This window comes from Salminus brasiliensis, chromosome 6 (genome assembly GCF_030463535.1).
Source record: "Salminus brasiliensis chromosome 6, fSalBra1.hap2, whole genome shotgun sequence".
Classification (NCBI taxonomy): domain Eukaryota; kingdom Metazoa; phylum Chordata; class Actinopteri; order Characiformes; family Bryconidae; genus Salminus; species Salminus brasiliensis.
Window position 1 is genome coordinate 16781149 of NC_132883.1, and position 23281 is coordinate 16804429.

Below are 23281 nucleotides of genomic sequence, written 5' to 3' on the forward strand. Positions count from 1 at the left end.
ACCTTACCTTACCTTTCTCCCAATGTCCTCCCCTTCTCCCTCTCTCTCACCCTCTTTCCCCAGGCCCCCCTCCTTCTTTCCCTCATCGCCAGTGGCCCATTTCTGGGACACATTGTTTTCACTCTCTCCCTCGCCTCGCTGTCTGTGTAAAATTTGTCGAGCCATTTCAAACCACAGTATTAAAGACAGCTCTCTCCACCCTATCTGGAACGGTCTTCACACAGCACACACAAACACACATACACACCACACACACACACACACACGTCTGCGCCCATTGCCCATACACCCAATGGAAACACAGGCTCAAATAAAACAGTTGAGCAGAGGGATCTTAAACAGGGGAATCAAAACCATGAATGATGTTTGACTTCTACGGACGATGAAGCTGAAAGGAGCGATGCCAGTTAGACTCCGAACAAACAGACAGGGCTTTACGGGCAGGTATGCAATTATCACACAAACACTGACTCACAGGGTTTTCACAGAAAGACAGAAGAATAAAGAGAGAAAGAAAATAGAATGGGGTTCGGCTTTGAATGAGTCCCACCTAGGATTACCTGGAATTCTCAAAGCCACACAAACACAGTGTGACTGCACGGAGAGTCTGTGAGCATTTCCACAAAGCACAGCAGCTGTAGGAACATGCCCTCTATCTCTCAATCCATCTCCCTCCCTCTCTCACTCTCTCCCAGTGTTGTCTTTTCTTCGTTCCCTTTTCCCCCTCAAAAACCTGGCTCTGTCCTCTTCTCAATTCCTGCCATTTTTCCTTTCTCCTTAATTAGTAGTCCCCACTTTCTCACTCCGCGCTCTCCTCGACTCTCTCCTCCTCTAGGCCTCACTCCCTCGCCCTCTCCCTCTCTGGAATCTTCATCTGTCTTGGTAAACCATTAAATGTGTTATGGTTTTGAGGCTTTGGAGCGTGATTGATATCTGTGAAAAACACATGAGCTAATGATGGCAGGCTGAAGGAGCGATTCTTCAAAAGACCCACCGCACAAGCACACACGAACACACACACACACACACACACACACACACACACACACACACACACACACACACACTCACTAACAGAGTGAGAGAACGTCTGAAGTCTGGGCTGTCAGTTGTCTGAGATAAATGAAGTGATGGCCTTGAGGCATTTACACAATGACTGATCTCAACTGTGTATTACACAGATAATAGTGAACCAGCGCTCTAGTCAAAGACCCACCCAATGGCAATGATTTCAGACCAACCTAGACCAGTGGTTTCCCACCCCAGTCCAGGAGCAGACCAGCTATGCATATGTTGGTGTTTTCCTTTGCTCTAATAAACCTGATCCAACTGATTAGCTAACTATCATGCACTTACTGAGTTAACATGGAAGCAAAGTTAACAAGGCTGAAAACTAATGCTGGGCAGATAAGTGAGAAGTGAGAAGGGCTGACTGGGGAAGCCAGTGAAGTGAGTGGGTGCAAGGCTAAAAGCTAACCCAGCTGACCAGCTGCAATTTCAACAACACCACTTTGAACTGAGGGCACAAAAAGGACAGCAACATTATCTGGCAAGACTTGGGAATAATTACAAAAAATAATTAAAAACTGCTAAAAACAAAGCTATGTTATGCTACACTAAGCTATGCGATGCAGCTCCTGTGAGCCTTCACAGTGACGTAAAGAAAATAACAACAAATAGAGCTTAGCATGCACTACCTTGCAGCCAGTCGCGGAAGTAGTGCAGCCACATGAGGGGCAGTTCGCCGTTGTCCTCCCGCAGGACGTACTTGACGGCGCCGAAACGCTGGTGCATCTCGTAGAGCAGTGGCTGGGCCTGGGCGTAGTCCGCCTGCTGCGTCACCACGTACATGTTATAGAAGGAGAAGTACTGGAACTGAGCGCCCAGAAAGTCGTACTCTGCCGTCTCCCGAGGCACGATGTCCGTCAGCTCCAGGCCGTCCCGCACGCAGGTGGTCCCGTACAGGCTGACGCCCAGCAAGGCCAAGAAGAGGAGGATCACCACTGCCTGGGACCACACACATACACACAGACACACATACAAGTGCAAGGATGAGTCAGGAGTTGGCTGTAATCAGAGCTGTGGCTCTCACTGCGCCTTTATGACTGGCCCTCTGACTCGGAAGGTGCTTGTGGTTTTTTGGTTGAAGGGTCTGACTCAGAGGAGTACAGTTGCACAAGTGCTAAAAACGTCAGCTGCTTTTCATTCACCTCTCTCTCTCTCTCTCTCTCTCTCTCTCTCTCTCTCTCTCTGTCCCGCTCTCAGCAGATCAGATCCAACCTGGCAACAGAAGCCAACTCATATATCCAATATTTTGGTATCTAGTAATGGCTAAGGCAGCCCAGTTAGTTTTTATTGTATTGCTGGTACAAAAGGAGGCACTAACTAGAGGTCACCGAAGACTAGGGTTGGCCATTCAGAATCAATAGTGTTCCTATACTCTTCCTTGTATGGTTCCTCTTCTCTATGTATCTTCACATGGTGAAGTTATGGTGCATTAAAACAGCAGAAGTCCCCAATCACCCCCAATGCCGCCCCTGATGTATGTATCTGTTTTAATGACCATGTGTTTAAGCCCTGAGAGCACTACATACAATCGTATGCAGCAGTTTGGACACCCCTTATTTGCTGATAAATTTCCAGAACAATAGTGCATAAAAGCTTTGTTCACTTATTTAAGTTCTATAAATCTATCTTAAGTGTTTTTTCCAATAGTAAATAATGCAAAAAGTTTTATTCGATGCAATAATGCAATACGACAGCCTGACACTCCTTGTTACTATGTGGTTTTGAGCCAGTGTTCTTTAAACACTGACAACACCTCCAGCAGAGTCCATGGAAGCTCATCCTATGGTGTCATTTCATCACATCATTCGCCCCAACCAAAGTACCTTTGTGGTGGGCTTCAGCAGAAAGGGTGCGTAGTGCTTCTCGGCGAAGGAGGCGAACGTCCAGCGGGAGCAGGACGACTCGGCGCAGCCTGAACCCGCCTCCGCGTGGTGGGACAAGAGGTCCCGGGTGGAGCTCACTCCCTCAGTGCTCCGGCAGGACGCCGTGTCAGCTGCTGGGTTTCCCCGCGCGCCCCCGGGCCCGCTGCCAGCCCAGCTGTTGTTGTTGTTGTGGTGGTTAACGTTGGTGGCGGTAGGAGGAAAGGGCTGGACAGAGATGCGTGAGCGTGGCTCAGCTGTGGTGTAGTAGGCCTGCGTGCGCGGGTCGTACTCCGTGCGTAGCTGCACTGTGGACTGCATGGTGATCTGTGTCTGCTGGGAAAAGCCGTGACTGCTGTAGGACGGAGGCGGGCTGTAGTGGCCTGCTTCGCTCGATGGGTCGCCGTATGCCGCCTGGGGCTCCAGCTGGATCACCCGGTTAGCACAGGGACTGCAGAGAAGAAAAAGTTTAAGGAATTTAGTCAAACAATGGATAAATTGACTGCTATCAGTGAATCAGTAATCAGAATTTGTTTATTGGCCATGGAAATGTTTGTTTGTATAGAAACACAACAGCCGCTTAATCTATTACATGTAGCTTAATTCAACTACTAATCAAATATTGCAATATTTTGAAAGTCAGTGCATCAGTACACTTTTTAGGTTTAGGCATTAGTGGAATATTAACATCATATGCAACATACCAATATTTCTTTCATATTTGGAAATATAATGAAACTTATTTTGGCTAACAAATAAGGGTATACTTTTATTGAACATTATGATAATTGATCAATTTTAAAATGCCAAAATTATAGTTCAATTTTCCTCTTTAGAAGGTATGCACTCCCTCCAAAACACCCACATTTAGTGGCATTTATCCAGAGCAAATCCCAGTCTGTGGAGTAGAAAGAGAAGCAGTACTACTACCTACTACACCATAAAAAGTGCCATTTTGTTATTGTGCATAAAAAAAAATTACATCATGGTGGTAGTTAGCATTTAAGGGTTAAATGGATAAAACAAACTGGATAAGATCAGATCCATCCGTTCACATGAGCATGTGGGCATGTCCGTGCCATTGCATTAACATTAGCCGGCACCCTGTCACACCCTGTGTGTTCCTCATGTTCTTCAATGTTAACGCTTTTTTGTTCACAAGTTAAATATTTCCGACTGGTGCTCGTGAGCTGTTGTGCAAACGTAGGTGAAACCGATGGCAATCAAATGCCAGTCTGGAGCAATTAAAAAGTGGAAACTAGCAAACGTTACTGACTGGGAGGCAAGCGTTTGAGCCATGGTGAAGGCATAAGGCTTCAGGTTCAATTTCCTGCACAAGTTCAGGGCCATGACGGAGAGAGTATAGTGCGTGCATAAACCTGAGAGACTACTCAGTCTCTCTCTCTCTCCCTCCCTCATGTTACACAAAGAATGTTAAAGCAGCATGAAGCCAAAAGCATGCCCTATGTGAGGGCCCCAGACATAGATAACCACACAAACACACACTGGAGATTACGACACCTTTGCATGGCATGAAGCAATAACCCATAAAATATCCCACACAGATGCTACACAAACACTTCATGCAAATACATGCCAAACAGTAAGGGATGGGAGGAAGTGAAATTTTACTAGAAATGGTTTTATCCTCACAGGAAGGACCTTAGGGTGTCACTATATTTATTTTGCTAGTTTAAAGACTTTGTGTGTGTGTGTGTGCGCGCGTGTACTTTTATACCTTTACTTTTTCACTTGACTTAAAATTGTTAACCATACTACCATTTGTACTTTTACCTAAATATTGTGTACTCCTGCCACCTCTGTTTACCCTACGATATATCATCAGGTAATTGTCCCATCCTCACCTTACAATAAGCGCTACTCGCTGTGTCTGTGTGGCTCTGGTTTAATGCATGCTGTTGGAATCAGGCTCCTGCAGCTGGAGCTTATGAGTGCTTCCAAGCAATGCCACAATGTCTCAGAGCAGCGATAGATTAATGGAGGGATGGAATGAAACGAAAGTGGTCTATGAACATGTGTCTGGGTTTGTGCGTCACCTGACGAAGCAGCAGAAGATGTCGAAGCGGCGGTCCTCTCTGCGGTACAGGTCCATGCTTAGTATTGCGGGGAAGATGAGCAGCACCATGGCGAAGTTAAACACCACTACGACAGCAGCCTGATACACACACAAACACATATTCAGAGTTAGACACACACACACACATCTGGGTCACAGGCAATGCCAAAACCGCACTGACTGAACAAATTCAGTTTCAAAACAACTGCCTCGGTCTGAAGTGAAAAGCTATACACAAATAAAAAACACAGCACACGCACCACCAAGGCTTGCTTTGGGACTCTTTGGGTGACGATGCTATAATTTGAGAAACTGGCAATCGACTGTTAAACATTAAAACACAGCATTAAGCCCTGAGGTGCACATTCTGATTAGATCCCACAGCTTTACAGAGTTACAGGCAAAACCAGCCTGTGGATTTAGAGCACAGAACAAAACATTTGAGAAAGTCCAATTACATGTTTTTACAGATTTTTTTTGTTGGAGTGAAAATGAGTGGACAAATCCTTTAGAGAACTTCTGCACATTTTAATACTAATAATAATTTCACAATTCCACCCAGAATCCCCAATGAAAAGCCAAGCAAGTCATCCATTTAGCAAAATGCCATGCGAATTTTAGATCAAGCTGATTGGCGCCCGACTACGGCGAGTGCAAATGACACACTGCGTCCGTCAAATCAACTGTGCGGGAACGAGGCCAGCAATGGAAAGCGAGAGCTGGATCGGACAAGGCCGGTGTTATTTGACAGTTGTAGGGTACATTTCATTATGATCACCCCTGGTGTGGAATGAACTTGGGCCGGGACGTCACAGATGGTGGGTTCTCACACAACGTTGTTACAACATCGCAATTTTGTAAGGTTGCACTTTTAATATTCACAACCTTATCATCAACAAGGCCTCTAGGTTATAAGACTACCTTTTGACAACGCCTTGTGCACCAAAACAACAAGTCACAACCTTGTCACAACGTACACCAAGGGTTTGATAATAGGGTACTGGGTGAAGGGTGGCAGCATCTCGGAAATTGCTAACTTTGTGGGATGTTTTAGAGCTGCTGTAGTGAAGGTGTACAGAGAATAGACGGCTTCTCACACATTGAGTTCCTCCCAACGGCATAACGGGTGGCCAGCAAAGGGGTACAGAGTAATCTATGCACCACTGTACACCAGTAAACCAGTACAACAAAGACCTTCCTAATACCTTCACCTAATACAGGTCTATAATACTCAACATAATACAGGTCTATAATACACAGCCTAGACCACCCTTGGCTCAGATGACACTAGCGAGACACCACGGCTGCTGGGTAGATAGGTGGTAAGTGATATATACAATAAAGAGACAACAGTATGGAGGGTGATTTTTGTGCCATGTGAAGATCAATGATCAATTCTCCATTACCGACTACCTCCACTATTAGAGAGAGAATACTGGTTTCTATTGTATTAAACAGGGTCTTCATTTCAATTCAGGTGAAGTACCACAATGCATTTGGAATGCAAACAGAGAGAGTGTGAAGTAAAGAAGAAAATGAGGGGAACAAAGACTAAGACAGACAGACAGAGAGGCAGTGAGAGAGAGCGAGACAGAGACAGCAGACTGTAGCATGCCTGGTCTGGTTTGCTTGTTTTTTTTTGTTCCTGGGTGGAGATTGGCTCTGTGTTCGGCTGCCAGACCACCCAGCGAGTGCAGCGGCCCAGCACAGCCTGGAGGTGCTGAGAGAGGCCTGCGCTTCAGCACACACCTCCCAGCCTGCTCTCCGCTGCCAGGCACACACTAAGCAACATCCTCAATGCCTTACTCATCTCTCCCCATCGCTTCTACAACATCCTCTCTCGCACACATCAACAGCAAATCATATGTCTTCTTAAGCCTGTGTCTTCCTGGGAAGCTGGAACAATGTGTGAGCAACATGCCTGTCTGACCACGAAACAGAGAGTGGTTTAATGACTAATAAAGGGATCCAGAGACAGAGAGAGAGAGACTGAAGAGAATAAAGACTGTCTGTGAGTGAACTGCTCTACAGAGGAGGCTCTGTGAAGGATGGCGTACATACACACACACGCAGTTTCACGGAGCCGCACAGAGTGTGGACTCTGGCTTTTAACTGCTGTGTACACACTAGCTGGTGAGGAATCAAAAGTACACACACACTAGACCACCATATCATACGATAACCCCTGCAGTTGCTGCTGCTGCCACATTAAACAACTGCCTTGCAGAGCAATAATACAGCCTGTCGTCACAGCCTGGTTATGTGGGCCTAATTCTGACTGTAAGGTCTGTATACTGCATTTGTGCGTGTGTATGCTCGTCTATATACTTTGCTAAACGTGTGTTTGTCTCCTATTCTGTATGTTAGGTTACGTTTTCTATGTTTGTATGTGACGCATGGTTAAGATTTTCTTACTAAAATTTTTTTAATAAAAACAAAAACAACAACAACAAAAAAAACACACTAAACAAAAACACACAAAAGAAGTTCATGAGAACAGATGCAATATTTTAAAAAATTCTGAAGAAGTTCTCAGATCTTTAGAAAGACTTAATTATTCCCTTCAGATATTCTTAGGACACTCCAATATCCCTGCTGTGAAAAGAAAAAAACTGAACATTAATACTCCACCTGCGATCGTAAAAAGTTTAGACACTAGTTCTAGTTAAAGTCAAGAAAATATTCAACAGTATATTTTTGGGAGAATACCAAATGTTCTTACAATCAGTTTTTGAGAAGATTTTTGAAGAACTTTTTTAAGCATAAAGTTAAGAAAAAAAAATCACATCAAAGAAGAAGTTCTTTCTTAAGACACTTTTGTGAAGCCGGCCCCTGGTCTTCGTGTCAGTGTTTTGCTTTGGTCTGTTATGTGCACTGAAGCGCATGGCTCTGTTTGTTTTGGTCTTTATCTCCACCCTAGCCCCTCCCAATCGTTAGTGTTCCCACCTGTGCCTGCTCTGCAGCCCTGCCCTCTCGTTATCCTCCCCAGGTGTTGTAGGTTTTCAGTCTAGTTCTAGTTCTTACACCCCTGTTGTATCACTGTATACTTTGCTAGGCAATACACCAATCAACTATAACATTAGGACCACTTGCCTAACATTGAAGAGATATCTGACTCCACAAGACCTCTGAAGGTGTCCTGTGGTATCTGGCAAGATGTTGGTGGCAGATCCTTCAAGTCCTGTAAATTGTGAGGTAGGGTCTCCAAGGATCGCCTCAATGAGCTTTAGGTGCCCATGACCCTGTTGGTGGTTCACTTGTTGCATTTTGTTGGATCACTTTTGGTAAGCGCTGACCGCGGCATACCCTAAAACCCCACAAGACCTGCCTGATGTTATGGAGATGCTCTTGTCAAAGCGGCTCATTGTTATGCTTGCCCATTTTCTCCCATTTCTGGAGGCTTGTCGCCTTCTGCACAGTAACTCTTCTCCTTTGTGAAAACCAGTGATGAGGTTCCTTCTCCTGCTCTTGCGTTTTCAGGAGGGCGGCTGTTCCAACTGCATCTCCGACAGGCCGAGTCATGTGAAGGGTTCGTCTCAGTACCGTGCGAAGTCGTCATAGATCGATAGTACGTCCCTGACTCTGCCTTATCTCTCGACAGCAGGAAACAGATAAGGGTGAGAAAGACAGAGTGCTATCACCCTGTGCTTCTTTGGAGGGAGGGGGGGACGAGAGAGAAAAACAGTGCTGGGAGATGAGACGAGTGTTTTGACTCCATCGTAGCAATGAGCGATCAAGCAGGCGAGCGATTCTAAAAACAGTGCATTCTCAGATGTCATGTATGGGTTTCTTGGTTTCTTTCCAGGATGCAGGTAAAGTGGAAGGAAACCAAGTCTGAATTCCAGTGTAAGAGTGAGAAATCTTCCAATCTTTTGGAGGCTTGGGAATCGTGTGTGTGTGTGTGTGCGCTGCCGAACAGATGCCAGTTGGACTGTGCTGCAGTCATAAACAGTGCGGAGTTTGACAGACGTTGTGCGATCCATCCATCCACAGATGCTAATACCAGATTTACTCTGCGTGTGTGCGTGTTACACATTTCGTATTTGCGGTTGCCAGATACCACATATTGCAGGGTGCACAGGCTCCCTCTCAGACACACACACACACACACACACAGCAAAGGAAATGTATGGAAAAGGGCCAAAAATGAATATACTCTCAAAAGCTTCATCTAATCAACATGGCCTTCAAAAACCCACCATCCCACAACCCTGTTGCTTACAGTTGAGGAGCCGAGTCAAAGCCTAGAGCACATTACTGCATCAGCAGCAGGTGGTCTACTGCGGATAAGACTAGGGGTACACCAGGTGTGTTACTCCAGGTGTGATGCTGATAGCTATATGAATGCTCGCATTGAACAGAGTGAGGAGGCAGAGCACAAATCTCTGCTTGACAGCTGTGCAGACTGACAACAGCAAGGCTGCTTCACCTAAAGGTCATGGGGTTAAGTAGCATGTGTGTGTATGTGTGCATGTGTGAGAAGACTGTGCCCAAATGCAGGTTTAAATGGGTGGGGTTAGCAAGGTCACCTCATCAGGCAGTTCAAAAGTGTATGTGTGCCTACATTTGCGCACACACACTTCCACTTACAAACTTACAAACACGCTTGCCTTTAAAACTCTATTACCACACTGCTTTCCTGCTTCAGCAGCTCATTGATCGAGCATGTTTTATTCACTACAGATGCTTTTATCCGCACCTTCTTTCTCCAACACCTCATTTCAGCATGGCAGTGTGGGAATGCCACCGAGATGATGCTTTAATTTAAGATAATCCTTTCTTTTTTGCTTAGTGTTTGTTTGTTCGTGCTTCCGGTTTAATAAACAGTGAAAAAACAGTTAATGCTAAATTCTTTATAAAAGTGTCAAACATAAAATCTAAATCCGTTTCTGCATCAAATACTGTTTTATATTTCCTAAAAAAATCTTTATGAATACTAGTTATAATGATTAGTAGTAGTAAGAGTATTAATAAAAAAAAAGTATTAATTTTGTATTTCTCTTTATTGATTATTAGTAGTAATAGTCATAGTGTTAAACAATTAAAAATGTATTACATTATATTATTATAATATTTAAAAATATATATATTAATGCTTTTTTGTTTATTACATTTTTATTATTATTATTACCTTTCCTTGTTCATTCTTAACAGTAAGATTCAGGTTTTATTCACATACCTGATGGAAACACACAGCTAGTGTGCAGCAAGCACTGTGTTGTGATTCAGGCTGTGTAGTTTCCAGCTGCTGCACTACAGGCCAGCCTCACCTAGTTCAGTTGAGTAACTGGCTGTGGGCAGCACCCCTGCTCGGCCTAGATCCTGCCCCACTTCCACAACCAGGCCCACACAAATTAACTACAGCTGTTTGAAAACATGCGCGCACACACACACACACACAAACACACACTCACCCTAACCCCTGCCAAGCCCCAGCCTCTAACAACCTCCCACACAGATGCCACAGAGCGCCACCCCCCCCAGGATTGAATTACGTGTACTAGGGCCACAATCTGGGCGCATGGGGGCCGTACCACTAATCAGGCTCGGTAGGGGGGGTTACGGGCCACGCCAAACCCTCAACCTGTCACACGCTCGGTTTGATGAATGAAATCAATAAAAGTCGCCCAGAGAAATCTGGAGCCAATGTAGGCTGAAGAATGAGTGAAAGGCCCCACAAGTACAGGCGTTCACACATGCTCTTCTGCACACACACCCAGAAAATACACACAGGTCTAATACGGAAACCTCTCACAGAACACGCTCAACAACTGTCATATAATACTTACGCATTTATATAAACATATGAGCTGTCAGCAACAACATGCACACACACACGCACAGTTTACATACCTGTAGGGAGAAGGCCCGCAGTGCTGGGATAGGGATGAGGGCAGCCATGAAGAAAGCAGTGATGTTACTGATGGAGGTCAAAGCCACACTGGCCCCTGTTCTCTTCAAACACTCGCCTGTACGGTCCTGTAGTGGACAGAGACACAACAAGTCCAACATGAGCTCACCCAGATACATACGCACAAACTGACACACACTTAAGTGGTGTAAAACGCATTATGTATCACAGTACATCAGTCTGAAGCCACAAAACTCTATTTATTATAATCCATTTTATAATTACAGAATTTATGCAATGGAGATGCACAGATATGGGAATTGTGGGCCGATGTCAGTATCTGATATGTTTCATACACATATCAGAAAATGCCGATCCTAAAACATTTCTAAAATGTAGAAATTGGGACTATGTATACCTGGATTAGCTTTACAAAGACATGGAACATTTATGTTATGAATTCATAAAATGCATATTTTTTATAATGCAATAACCCAGCATTACCCACACATGTTGCTTTTCTGGAGTTCAAAAAACACATAATGACGTTAAATTTGAAGTACATTCTAAACTTATGTTTAATGTATATTCGGCCTCCCTATCAATTCTTTGGCAAAAATAAAATAACTAAGCAACTTTTAAACATAAAAAATAAATAAATAAAGTTTTGACCCTCAACCTTCCACTGTAACATATACTGAATTTCCTTTATTTTTATTACACAAAAAGCTATATATCCCACATTCATTCAAATCTGCTTCTTCCTGGTCCGGGTCGGGGTCGGTCCGAGCCTACCCCTGGAATCACTGGGCGCAAGGCAGGAATACCATTTACCATTCCGGATAGCCTCCATACCCCAACCCTGACAGAGTCTATATTAAACATTAAAAGGGGTTCTCTCTCTCTATGTTTTTTTGGATTTTTGACCAAACTGAATTAAATGAATTAAATCTTGGTATGGCGCCTTTGTGTATGGCAATTATTGTGTAGTCAAATGGCCACTTTTCTGATTGGCTGTTCTATACTGTATGTACTACACTATATGTACAAAGGTTTGCAGACACCTGCTCTTCCAGAGTTGGCATGGAATGGATCCTGACCAGTCTTGTTTATATTCTACACCAGACTCTTTTATGGGATATGGGCTCTTTAAAAAGACTCCTGAATCAATACAGTAGAACTGAATCAAATCAAACCATGGTGAAATAAGACTCCCTAATATACACTGAACAGCTCAGCCCACAAACAGCATAAAGGTGTGGAGTGTGTAGTGTGGAGTGAGACTGAATCACCCAAAAGTATGATAAGAACAGTCTTATACACACACACTCTTATACACACACACACACACACACACACACACAAGCTGTGAAACATTTACACACTTCCAACTGCACTTTCTGAAACCAGCATCACCGAGGTCACCATAAGGAAGTCGGGAATGTGTCTAAGATGTCCAAGCACCACGGCAAATTGTGTGAAAACACGACTGTCCAAATTTCTCTTATAAACAACCCTCGCTGTATCAAAGGCACATTGTTTACTGCGAGAGCTGCAGACGGATACCGCTTTATCTTTCCCCGTTTAAGAGCTGACTTGTGAAAGCTGTGTAGCTGCTATTTCCAAGCACGAGAGCCTGCAATCACTGAATCTGCCATGACAACTTAATGAGCTGAAGTCCTGATGAAAAGCCTTTCCTTTCTAATCCACTATTATGTGGCTTTCTCTGAAGGAGAGCAAAAAAAAAAAGAAATAGAAAAAAAAGCCAACAGAAAAGAGATTTATTTCCCTCCCTCTCCTTATCCCTCGCTCACGCAGAAATATTTTCCATCAAAGGCAGGAGATATTCTTTTAAACAAAGCCGCTTGGGGCCACCGAAACATGATTGGCTCATTGTCTTGTTAGGATAAGCTCTCCCTCTTCATTTCAAAGCCATTCAGAGTGTTGAGAAGGATAAGAAACTGTTCCAAACTCCACCTCTACACACACACACACACACACACACACACACACACACACACACACACACAGAAGTGGAGAGCAAGAGTAAGGGGGGAGTAGAGTGTGAAAGGAAGGAAAAAAAATGAAGTTTGAGAGAAAAAGTGTAAGAGGGAGACAGACAGCGAGCAAGAGAGAGACGGGGACGGAAAGAGAAGCGGTACGGGCTGTGTGTGTGTGAAGCTCTGAGGACGTGCAGGACCACACAGAGTGTGTTTTAAGTCAGGACGGTTCTGTGCTCTCCCCCCACAGGGCGCTGTTTACTTTCCACACAAAGAGCTCCCCGCACTGCGCAATCACACACAAACACAAGCAAATACATGCCTCAGCTCCTCACACCACCAGCCCCCTCACCACTGCAGCAACCTGAACGTTCGCATCTCTCTCACTCTCCACCCTCCACACACTCTTATAAACACAAACAGTTTTATGTAACCCCTTAAACTCCCCATCTAAACTTGTCTTCATATCGGTCTCACAGTGGCTACTGAATAACAGGCTGTAAGATTAATGACTGCTTTGGGTCCCTACCAACCACCTCGTTTATAAGACAATTATAAATGATAATATAATAATACAAGCCTACACCAATCATCCATAACCTGATTATCCTCATCTACAGTGGCACCTGTCAAAGGGTGGATGCATTAGGCAACAAGTGAACAGTCAGATCTTGAAGGTGATGGGCAAGAAAACAGGCAAGCGTAAGGATCCATGCCACTTTGACGAGAACCAAACAATGAAGCTGGATGACAGGGTCGTCATTTTGGTAAGTACTGACCACTGCATGCAGCAAAAACTCCTCAAAGCCTTGTGTGGAAGCTCCCGCTTAGCGGTGGTGAGTAGGGACAAACACAATGCAATGAGGGTTAACCGATCTGGCAAACAGTGGAACGAGACATTTCCAAATGACAGATAGTCCTCAAGCTGCTGTGCTGGCCTCCAAATAATATCCCAGACTTCAAACTGATCAAGCACCTGTGGGCCAACAGGTCCGATGATATAGACTTGCAGTTAGTACAGTCGTCTACTAATTGCTGGGGTATAAGGGTCCATTAGCTCAGTGGGACATGCATGCCAAACACATGCATGAACGTCTACACACACACATGCATATGCGCGTGCTCCAGCATGAGTGGATTTGTCATCAACTCCATCCTTTCCTCCCCAACCGCAAGCTCTTCTGCAGTCACACACTCCACGTAGTGGCCCCCAGGAGCCACTCTGTGATGCTGCCGCACATCAAAGCTGAGTGTGGGGGTTGTTTGAACTTACATCACAGGCCAGGGCAGGTACACCCACATTCCTTTATGTGAGGTAGAGCATGTGGGCAAAGCGCTGCAGCGTATCTGATACAGCCCTTCCTCCAAGATATCAGCTCAGCCTTCTCCTATCTTGTCTCAACACAATCTGCGGTCCGAACATTGTGTATAACAAACAGTGAAAACCGTTTAAGATTCACGTTGCTTGTTTTCTGGGGGACATGAGGGTCTGATAGTAAGTGAAAGGAAGAGAGAAAGAGAGACAGAGAGAAGAGGGAGACTCACCTCAAATGGGATTCTCTTGTTCTGGCCCGTTTCACTGAAGGCATGAGCGAGGAGAAAGACGTCGTCCACTCCAACACCGAGAGCAAGAAATGGTAGCACCTTCAGACAGACACAGAAAGGACAAAGGACACTGGCCTATTAACAACGACAAACTTTTAACACACACAGTAAGGGCATTGCAACAGAAATATTGTTTGTGGATGTGTGTGTGTGTGTCTGTACCTGAGTAGTAGCTGCATTGAAAGAGATGCCAATAAGTGAGCAGAGACCCAGTCCAGCAGCGACAGACAGAGTGACTAGCAGAACTCCAGCCAACCCCACTGCCCCCTGGGACTTAGCGCAGTCCCAGCGCAGCATGGTCAGACACGCATAGGCAAGCTGTACACAAGCAAAATACACATCAGTACTTGATATTCACCCACAGCACTGTGCAAGAGAAACTATTAATCTGGGCAATTAACACAGACAAAAATAAGGTAACACTAAGCTTACTGATTATGAATTATTTGGGGTTTATTAATGTTCTTTGTTCAATAAAGTCTAAATTCAACAGTTAGGCTTTATACATTAGGCTTTACTCGATACTCATCAAATCTTATTACTAAGTAGTCTATACATGGTGGTCTATAATGTGAAAATCACTAATAATTACATTGTATTGTAAACACTTTACCACCCTGTTACGTTGGTTATTCATTACCAAAACCTACATGTTATTACTGTGTGACTGGCAGCATTTTGATTCATGTTGGTTCTAGGTAGAGCCAGGCTTAATGGTCTATGTGAGTTTACTGCGTCAATCTCTGGTCCTCCTAGAACCAGTCAAAGGGTTTGTTTCAAGCAGACTCCACAGCGGTCCACTGTATGTGTGGAAGCTATCCAGTCCCAACGCAGTGCGTGAGGTTGCATGATTGGTTAATTTTGTCAATGTAACCACTTCGATCTACATGGCATTTCTGTGTGAAAGCAAACCAATAATGTGCCACTTCCCACATGATATATGAACTAGTATATTCGGGACAAGCGTGAAAATGCGTAGGTTAAATAAGGAAAAATAAGGTATTATTTATTATTTTTTTCATGGTACTGATATATCTCAATGAAATACTGAATAAGTAAGCACATTTTATGTGGTAACTGTGAGCATTGGGTTTCCTTGAGGAGACTGTGGACTGTCGTCAATGCAACAAGAGCTTAGCAACCATCTGTAAATCACATCGGAAGTGGCAATCACTGGGTTTCAAGCACTACACATCATTGTAGAAAAAGGTTTTAGAATGGTCTTGATTTACAATTGATGCGGGACATCTGATGTGTTCCAAGAGTTGCACATATTGACCTCTTAGCTTTGCTGTAGTAAGCAGCAGTTTTACAAATAAGCCAAAATTAAAATATATTTCTGGATATGACTTGTAATGACTTGTAATGCATAGTATTCCTATCCGCAGTTTCGATGCACACAAGTGATCTGCCTCATTGGCAGTAAAGCCGAACCACACGTACCATGAGCAGGTAGCCGCTGGCGAGCCGGATGCCACTGACGCTGGAGAAAGATTTAAGGATGTCCTCAAGAGTGGTGGTGGTAAATGTCAGCACCTTTTGAGAAGAGTTGATGGACATACTCTGCTGGACAACCTGAAGCCAGAAACAGAGTGGGACAGATGTAGAAAAAGACAGAACGTGGAAGGTTAAAAATCTGTCATGTAAGAACTGCAATCACAGCAATCTAATGTAGATCTACAGTACTATGGAAACTAGGAGTTTAGGACTATGAATGTAATTTCAGTCTGTTTTTCACCCCATTCATTTCTTTAAACCCAGAAACAAATGAGTGACAGGTTCACCCCAGCCACACACTTACACACACACACATGCACAAAGAAAAGCCACACTGACGCTCAGACACTCACACGTTCACACACTATGGGGTAACCCTATGCCAAGCAGAGGTCAGGGCCTAAACAACATAGACCAGATGATGTCACACACACACAAGCCACCAATGGGACGGCAGCTGTGAAAGAGATTGAGCACTGTGCGACTTAATGTGTTCCAGACAGGCACACATTACGCATACACTGGTAACTGGTTACGCACACACTGCTGAGTTGGGGCCACCAGTCCAGTGAGGGTATATATTCAGTAGGGTTCTCTTTCTAGTTTGCAGAGCTCTGTTGTTCTGCCACTTTTGCAGGACTCTCATTGCACTACAGAGGCTTTATATTAAGTAATAATCCACCAACAATTCTGAAAGCTCAGTTTACCATATATCAGATTCTCTTTGAAACAGACATGGATTGTGTTTGCTATAAGCCCACCTGTATCTACAGCAGAACAACGTACATGCTGTGTATACTGTATTGCTCTCCTTTCCTACAGAAGAGTGCCCTGCCTGAAACACAGGACTCTGGAGCACTGGAGCTCTGCAGGATGTAAATGTGACCTTTCCTGGCCTTGCAGATGCACCTCCCCAAGTTCACACATAATGCAGGCGTTTAAAAATGGAGGAGAAAAAGGGGACTGGATTTCCTTTTGAAGCCCGAAACAGCTGGGGCCTAACCTTCAAGGGGGGGTACGGGGGACTCTGGAATGTGTACTTTACTTATGACTTAGGGTGCAAAGCCTTCACTCACTCACAGCTTGTATATGTGTGAGTGTGTGTAAGTGTGTATGTGTAAGTGCACGTGTGTCAGTGCATGGAGTGTGGTGAGAGGGGCTTTGATGTAGGCCAATAAAATGCTATTTGCATATTAGTTCCAGGTGGGGTCATGCTTGGCGAAGTCTGTCATAGTGTGTCAGAATAATTCATATGTCACATGGGCAAGAATTTTCCTATGTAAAAGGTCTGTAAGTAGTGAAACGGACAAGAATTGGGGAAATGAAATGCCTACAGCTGTCTCTTCTGTATTTCTAATATATTGTTTGACACCCCACCAGCGTTGAGCTTCAGAACCCCCCCTCCCAAAAAAAATAAATAAAAAATTTTAAAAAATAAATAAAAATAAATAAATAAATCAACACCACAACCTTTACGGATTTCTCAAAGTACAGGTTGGTTAGATCTGTTTAACTGATTCTTAGCCTTTGTGTTGGCTGGAGAACCAAGGCAAGCCTTTACCTCGGAGTACCTCCTCTGCCAGGCCTCCAGGATGGCAGCTGCTTTGTCCTCGTTCCAGTTCATGTGCGAGACCTCTTCATAGCCCTTCAAGTGCTCGTACATCTGTTTGGGGGTCATGAGCTGGAACATGGTCTGCAGAGCCTGGGCACTAAGAGAGTGAGAGAGAGAGAGAGTGAGAGGAGAGGTGAATAGTAAGCAAAGTTGCATATTGTTGGGGCCATGTAAAAAAAAAAAAAAAACATTTCCACAATGGCAACTTTACAGGGAAAGTAAAAACCTTCTTAACTTCCAATAGAAGCCAATGTAAAAATAGTTTATTCCAAGTCATTTTGAAGCATTTCTATTGGTCCATTCATCATTACATTTCGGCACAACGAAATACTTGTTTGTCAAAAAGTGAAAAATGACAGCGACAATAAGAAGCATAGTTAGTTTCTGGGCTCACTCCATCATTTTACACCTAAGAACAGAATGAAATCTGCTCAAATGCAGTGACCTATCATTACCATCAATCACTTTGAATGAGAATAATAACAGTAGGGTAGGCCAATACATTTTCCTTAAACCCCAGAGGCATAGCATAGACTCGCTCAAATGGACTATCAAATACCTATTGTGTTAACCCAGCACTTTCAATAACAACTGGTCCAAGCTTGTTCTACAGCTCTCTTATTTTACCCAGAGGAAAACATCAGAAGCTGAAAACATTCCTGCTAGCCACCATGACTAATTCCTGCAGAAAAACACTACCTTAAACAAGACTGCTTCTGCAACTAGTGTATATTAACATGCCTGCCCAAGATCCTGACACCTAGATGGTCCTAGAAGCTGCCCGTCAGATGACAACAGCTCGAAAACTGCACTCAAAAGGAAATCATGTCACCTCCTGGTGTCAGGAAATGACCTTGCGTGCCAATTAGGCCAGTCGGACTAATCAAAATCACTGTAGTAAATATATTTATCACACTATCATTCATATTTCTAAACTGACTTGCATGTGCAAAAGAGCAATGCTTCGGCCATTTCTTTAGAATTTTTTTTTCAAACAAGGAGCGGTTGTTGCGATGTGTGCCTTCTGATGGTGTCTGAACAGAGACGTCACCACAAATATTTATGAGGCCTGTAACCTCGCTGTCCCGCCACTGAAAACCTCCCTCACTGCTGTTATCCATTTTTCCTTCTCCTCAGTGCACATTTATGACGAATGTCAAGCTGGATTTTCATGAAAGTCAGATGATTTCCAAACTGGCTGTTCAGACATTCACACTGCCACATATATGTGGTGTTGAAATTTAACCAGATAAATATGCCCCAAACCAGAACCGAAAATGTCAGATCCAGCGTGTCTGTGTTCTAGCTTCAAACTTGTCAATATTGTGAGTTATGGTGTGTAAATAGTTGCATTATATGATACGTTGTTTTAAATGTGTTACATATGTGATTATTTATTAGTAAATACCGTTTCACAACCATGACAACCATCACAAAACAAGCCCTTTTTTATCTTTCCATTCCAGAACTATGGAGTCTGTGTAGCTGATGCTCTGTGTGATGCTCCATGAGGTGTATCTGGTCGCTCTTACCTGAGAAGCCTGCCACTGTCGTTCTTCTTGGTTCCTCCGATGATCAGCTCCTCCTGCCAGTGCATGTACTTTTTGGAGACTCCATAGCAGCCGCCGGTCAAGACACGGGCAACGTCTAACGGCTAACAGACCAGAAAGAAGCAACGCGTCTTAGAGCAACATACTATATTTAATGAGCACCATCATATAGGTATTTCATATAGGTATATTGGGATTTCATACAGGTTGTGGTGTTTGTGTAGGTATGCATGTTTTGTCTGTTAGCATTACCCGGGTAGAGTTCTTGTTGGGAGCGGACAAAGGGCAGTCTGGGTCTGCGGGGTTGATGCAGGGTCGGTCCATGTAGCCATGGCCTACCTCGGCCTTCACCAGCATCTCCTCCCAGCTGTCCACCAGGTGGGTCACTGCCTTCAGCTCAGCAATCAGCTCCATTGGATCAAAGTTGACCCACTGCAGAGGGGGTTTACCACTGTGGGAAGTCAGGAATCAGTCATTAACCAAAGTGGGCGCTGCATTTTGCCCATAGAATTTAGCATGCTAACAGCCTGGAAATCATGGGATTGAAAGGGGAATGCAGGAGAACCAAGTCTTCTGTGAAAGAATAGACCCAGTCTTAACCACTTTTGAACATCGTGAAGCATCCATGCGGGCCACAGGCAACTGAACAAATAATGGCTTTTGGTTAGGCAAAATGCACTGATGGAATGTTCTTGGGCCAGCTTCTGCCTCATATGGTGATGGCACCATTAAAGTGGAGATTGGATTTCAGCCTGTTTCCATAATGACAGCCCTGCAGCGCGGAATCAGACCAATCATCAGAGCAAAATCCTCACTAATTACACCATGCTGCAGGTCAGGCTTATGGCTTGCCACCTCTCCATAACTAAGAGCCTACTGAATCATTTTACAAACCTCCAGCACTTCTTACGCCATTGACTCTCTTTCAGCCTTTTTGCTGCCCTGCTCTTGCGGGCCGTCTACACCAGATCCCTTCCTTCCTCAGTAAATCTGTCTGCATGCTATCCTCACATGTCCTCCCTCGCTCCCAAAATCCACACTCCCTCTCTCTTTTCAACCTTGCGCTATCGCTCTTCCACTCCTTCCATTCCACCATTCTGCGCTGTCAGCTCTCCACCAAACCAGCTGTCCTTCCATCTCTACCACATCTCTCTCGCTCTCTTTCTCCCTCTCCCTCCGACTCTCACTCCTTTCAGAGCAAGCTCCTCTGGCTGGCCCTCCGTGACTCAGACCACATTGTATGTGCCTAACCAGGCTTGGGTCATTATTCCAAGTCCTCCAACCAGAACACAGTAAAATCCTTATTTACCGTCCGCGATGGAGGGAGAAAAAGGAAGGCAGGGAGGGAGAAAGAAAGAAAGAAAGAAAGAGAGAGAAAGAGAAAAGAAGCTGCAACAGAGAGCTCTGCTTTTGCTGGAATGGAGGGAAGTCTGCTGAGTGTAAACTGTTGCAAGGAGCTATTAGAAGCAGAAGGGGAACAATTGCATGGGGGGCCCAGAGCAGTTTGCCCAGGCCAGAGAGCCATCACAATGGAGGCCTTCAGAGAGGACCAGTGCAGCCCTCTCATGCACAAACACAACAAAGCGATCCGGCCAAATCAATGTTTATCCTCCTACTGCCTTCACTGCTCACTCATAGAAACTCACGGTTCTTTATTCGGGCTAAAGAAAGGTTTTAGAGATCTCTCTTCACCTACTACTCCTCGGCACATTTTACACTAAGATCCATAATTTCCTCAGGAACAAGCGTAAAAAAGCTACCGAAGACAGAGGTTTTTGGAACAACATAAAAGAATGTAAAGATACTGCTACTTACGAGAGGTAGGCTATGCCTGCGTGGAGCTTAGCACCTTCCCAGAAGCAGTCCAGAGGCGTAATGATGAGACAGGGATGTAGATTTTCAATGATCTGCAGAGACAGAGGCATTAGGTTTTTTTAAGGCCAGTCCCCATGTAGCATAGTATGCTTGACGAGCTTTATATATGCTTAATATTTATCTCTCACCTGGTAAGCGAAATTGTTTTCTGTGATGAATTCTCCTGATTTGTAGCATAAATGTTCTAACTTCCATTTTCTGAGATGAAAAGTGAAATTATATGGTTAGTGACAGACATGAAAAACAAGGACACTTGCAGGTGTGACTGATGGAAAACACCCAAAGCTATTTGAGTAGAACTAATAGTACCACCTGCTGAATAGCCTTCAGCCTGCTAAACATGAGTGAGTGAGTGAGTTAAGTGCCTCACATTTTTCAGGGTTGTGAGGTTTAAATTAGCAGTATCTTCCATAACAAAGACAGTGAGATGATACCTGTTGTACATGGAGACATGCACTCTGCTAGCTTTGATGGCGGAGTCCAGGTGCTGTTTTAGCGCTTCCACAGTCAGAATGTTGACACCCTGGTCGCGAGGTGTCTGGATCATCAGCTGAGGGTTAAACATGGCCTCTTCCCCGATCTTCTGCCGTGTGTACTTTAGCTCCTGATTTACCCTGCCATCCACTACACAGCGAGAAGGAGAGAGAGAGACGGGGAGAGATAAATGAGACACATCCGACACTGAACAGCTTATGTGTGGACTTACTTATGCTTTTTGATCAGAATCTAAACCAAATAGTGTTATTAAATCTAAAATTTTGTAAACCTCACATTACAAGGACTGCAATAAAAACTAAATAGCAAAAAAACGCCAGAGAACCCACAATCTTGCATTAAATGTTCTTGTAATGTACAGGCAGAACATTGCAGATTTGATGCAATATATGATATTTACTGTGTAAATATGGGTGGTATAAAGGTAATATTTAAAAATGCTGACGGCCTCAAAGTTACGACATGTCTGATGTGTCAGATGTCTGTTCTTTGTCTAGATCTTTGTCAAGATTTCTGTTCTTTATCTAGTTCAAAGTAGTGCTAGTAAAAGCTCATTCTCCCATGTGCATATAAGTCAACCACAGGGTGGGGTGTTATGGGTGCTCACTGACTCAGGTAAGGAAACAAATTGCAAGCAAAATATTTGCAAGCTTAGCGACAGAGAGTTAGATTGAAAGACAGAGCAAGGATAAGCCAGTCTACTAAATGTGCCTGAAAACACTGAAAACACTCCTAACACAATTCACTTGACTCTGTGCTCCAAATGTGTGTGAATTGGGCCTCAGTTAGCTAATACACAAGCTGAGTTCAAACATGGCAGTCTCATTTCGCCTGTCCGATACTCCCAACACCAGCTCTCTCATACACTCCCATTCAAGACTAGCTTTGCAAGTGGGCTACAGATCCAAAACCATGGAGATGATGAGGCTTTTCAGTCAGACTTGGAAGTTTTTTTCTGTGGTCAGCAGACTGTTATTCTGCTAACTTAACTAATGCTAGATTGATGGTTTAACATTTATGGAATGATTGATTTAAAAGTGCACTGAACGTTGTATTTGGTTCAGTAGGATGAGCTTGTACGGAAGTCATGTGAACACAACGGCACACTATTGTTAATGATATTGCTGCTGAAAATAAGATATGCTTCCCAATATATTCAAAATACACTGCAATAAACTGTGACATCACTCAAAATAATTTTCAGCACCTTGGAGATATGCTATGCTTCTGTATTGTTTAAAACATTTTGTAAGTAATATAGGCTGCAAACGTAAGCACTAACCTACAGCAAAACTGCACATGAACGCTCTGAAAGAGAAGCACACTGAAGAGCATGAACCGCTCCAACGCAAACAAAACGTGCAGCCTTACTTTTAAAGGCCTCACCCTTGCACGCATGCATGTGCACACGCACCCTGCTAGCCAGATCTCAAACAGACACACATGATTGATGAGTGCAATCAGTGGCACTGAGTGCATGCGTATGCATATGCATGTGTATGTCTCTGTGTGTGCGCGAGATGCTTTACAGAGCTTGGGCAGAGAAGTCCTCAAGTGGCACACCTCAGCCTGATACACGAACACGCAGCTCACACTGCCACAAAAGCCGCCTTTCAAAGAGGCCTGCTGAACGCAGTCCAAAGCTGTCCCAAGCTGCCTCTCAAAGCTGTCGATTCTTCATGCTCGCCCTACCTGCCCACAGAGAAAATAAAACTTCTCCATTTCCAGGATCGAGCACCCTGGAGAGCTCTGGAGTATGGCTCACACAGGCGTCCTAGTTACTCTAAGCGCC

The 23281-nt window shown here is 44.2% G+C and overlaps 1 protein-coding gene across 3 annotated transcripts in view; it reads right to left on the minus strand.

Annotated features, from left to right (window-relative positions):
• Positions 1-23281, minus strand: part of ptch1 (patched 1) — a 62566-nt gene that overhangs the window by 21505 nt on the left and 17780 nt on the right. For all 3 annotated transcript variants that reach the window (XM_072681853.1, XM_072681854.1, XM_072681855.1), the window contains exons 3-15: positions 21429-21618; positions 21123-21192; positions 20935-21026; positions 19372-19570; positions 19102-19223; positions 17519-17666; positions 15904-16035; positions 14623-14778; positions 14401-14499; positions 10858-10983; positions 4985-5103; positions 2892-3378; positions 1698-2007 (exon numbers count right to left, since the gene is read on the minus strand). In XM_072681853.1, coding sequence (XP_072537954.1) covers positions 1698-2007; positions 2892-3378; positions 4985-5103; positions 10858-10983; positions 14401-14499; positions 14623-14778; positions 15904-16035; positions 17519-17666; positions 19102-19223; positions 19372-19570; positions 20935-21026; positions 21123-21192; positions 21429-21618 — 2250 coding nt within the window. The remainder of the gene's footprint in view (positions 1-1697; positions 2008-2891; positions 3379-4984; positions 5104-10857; positions 10984-14400; positions 14500-14622; positions 14779-15903; positions 16036-17518; positions 17667-19101; positions 19224-19371; positions 19571-20934; positions 21027-21122; positions 21193-21428; positions 21619-23281) is intronic.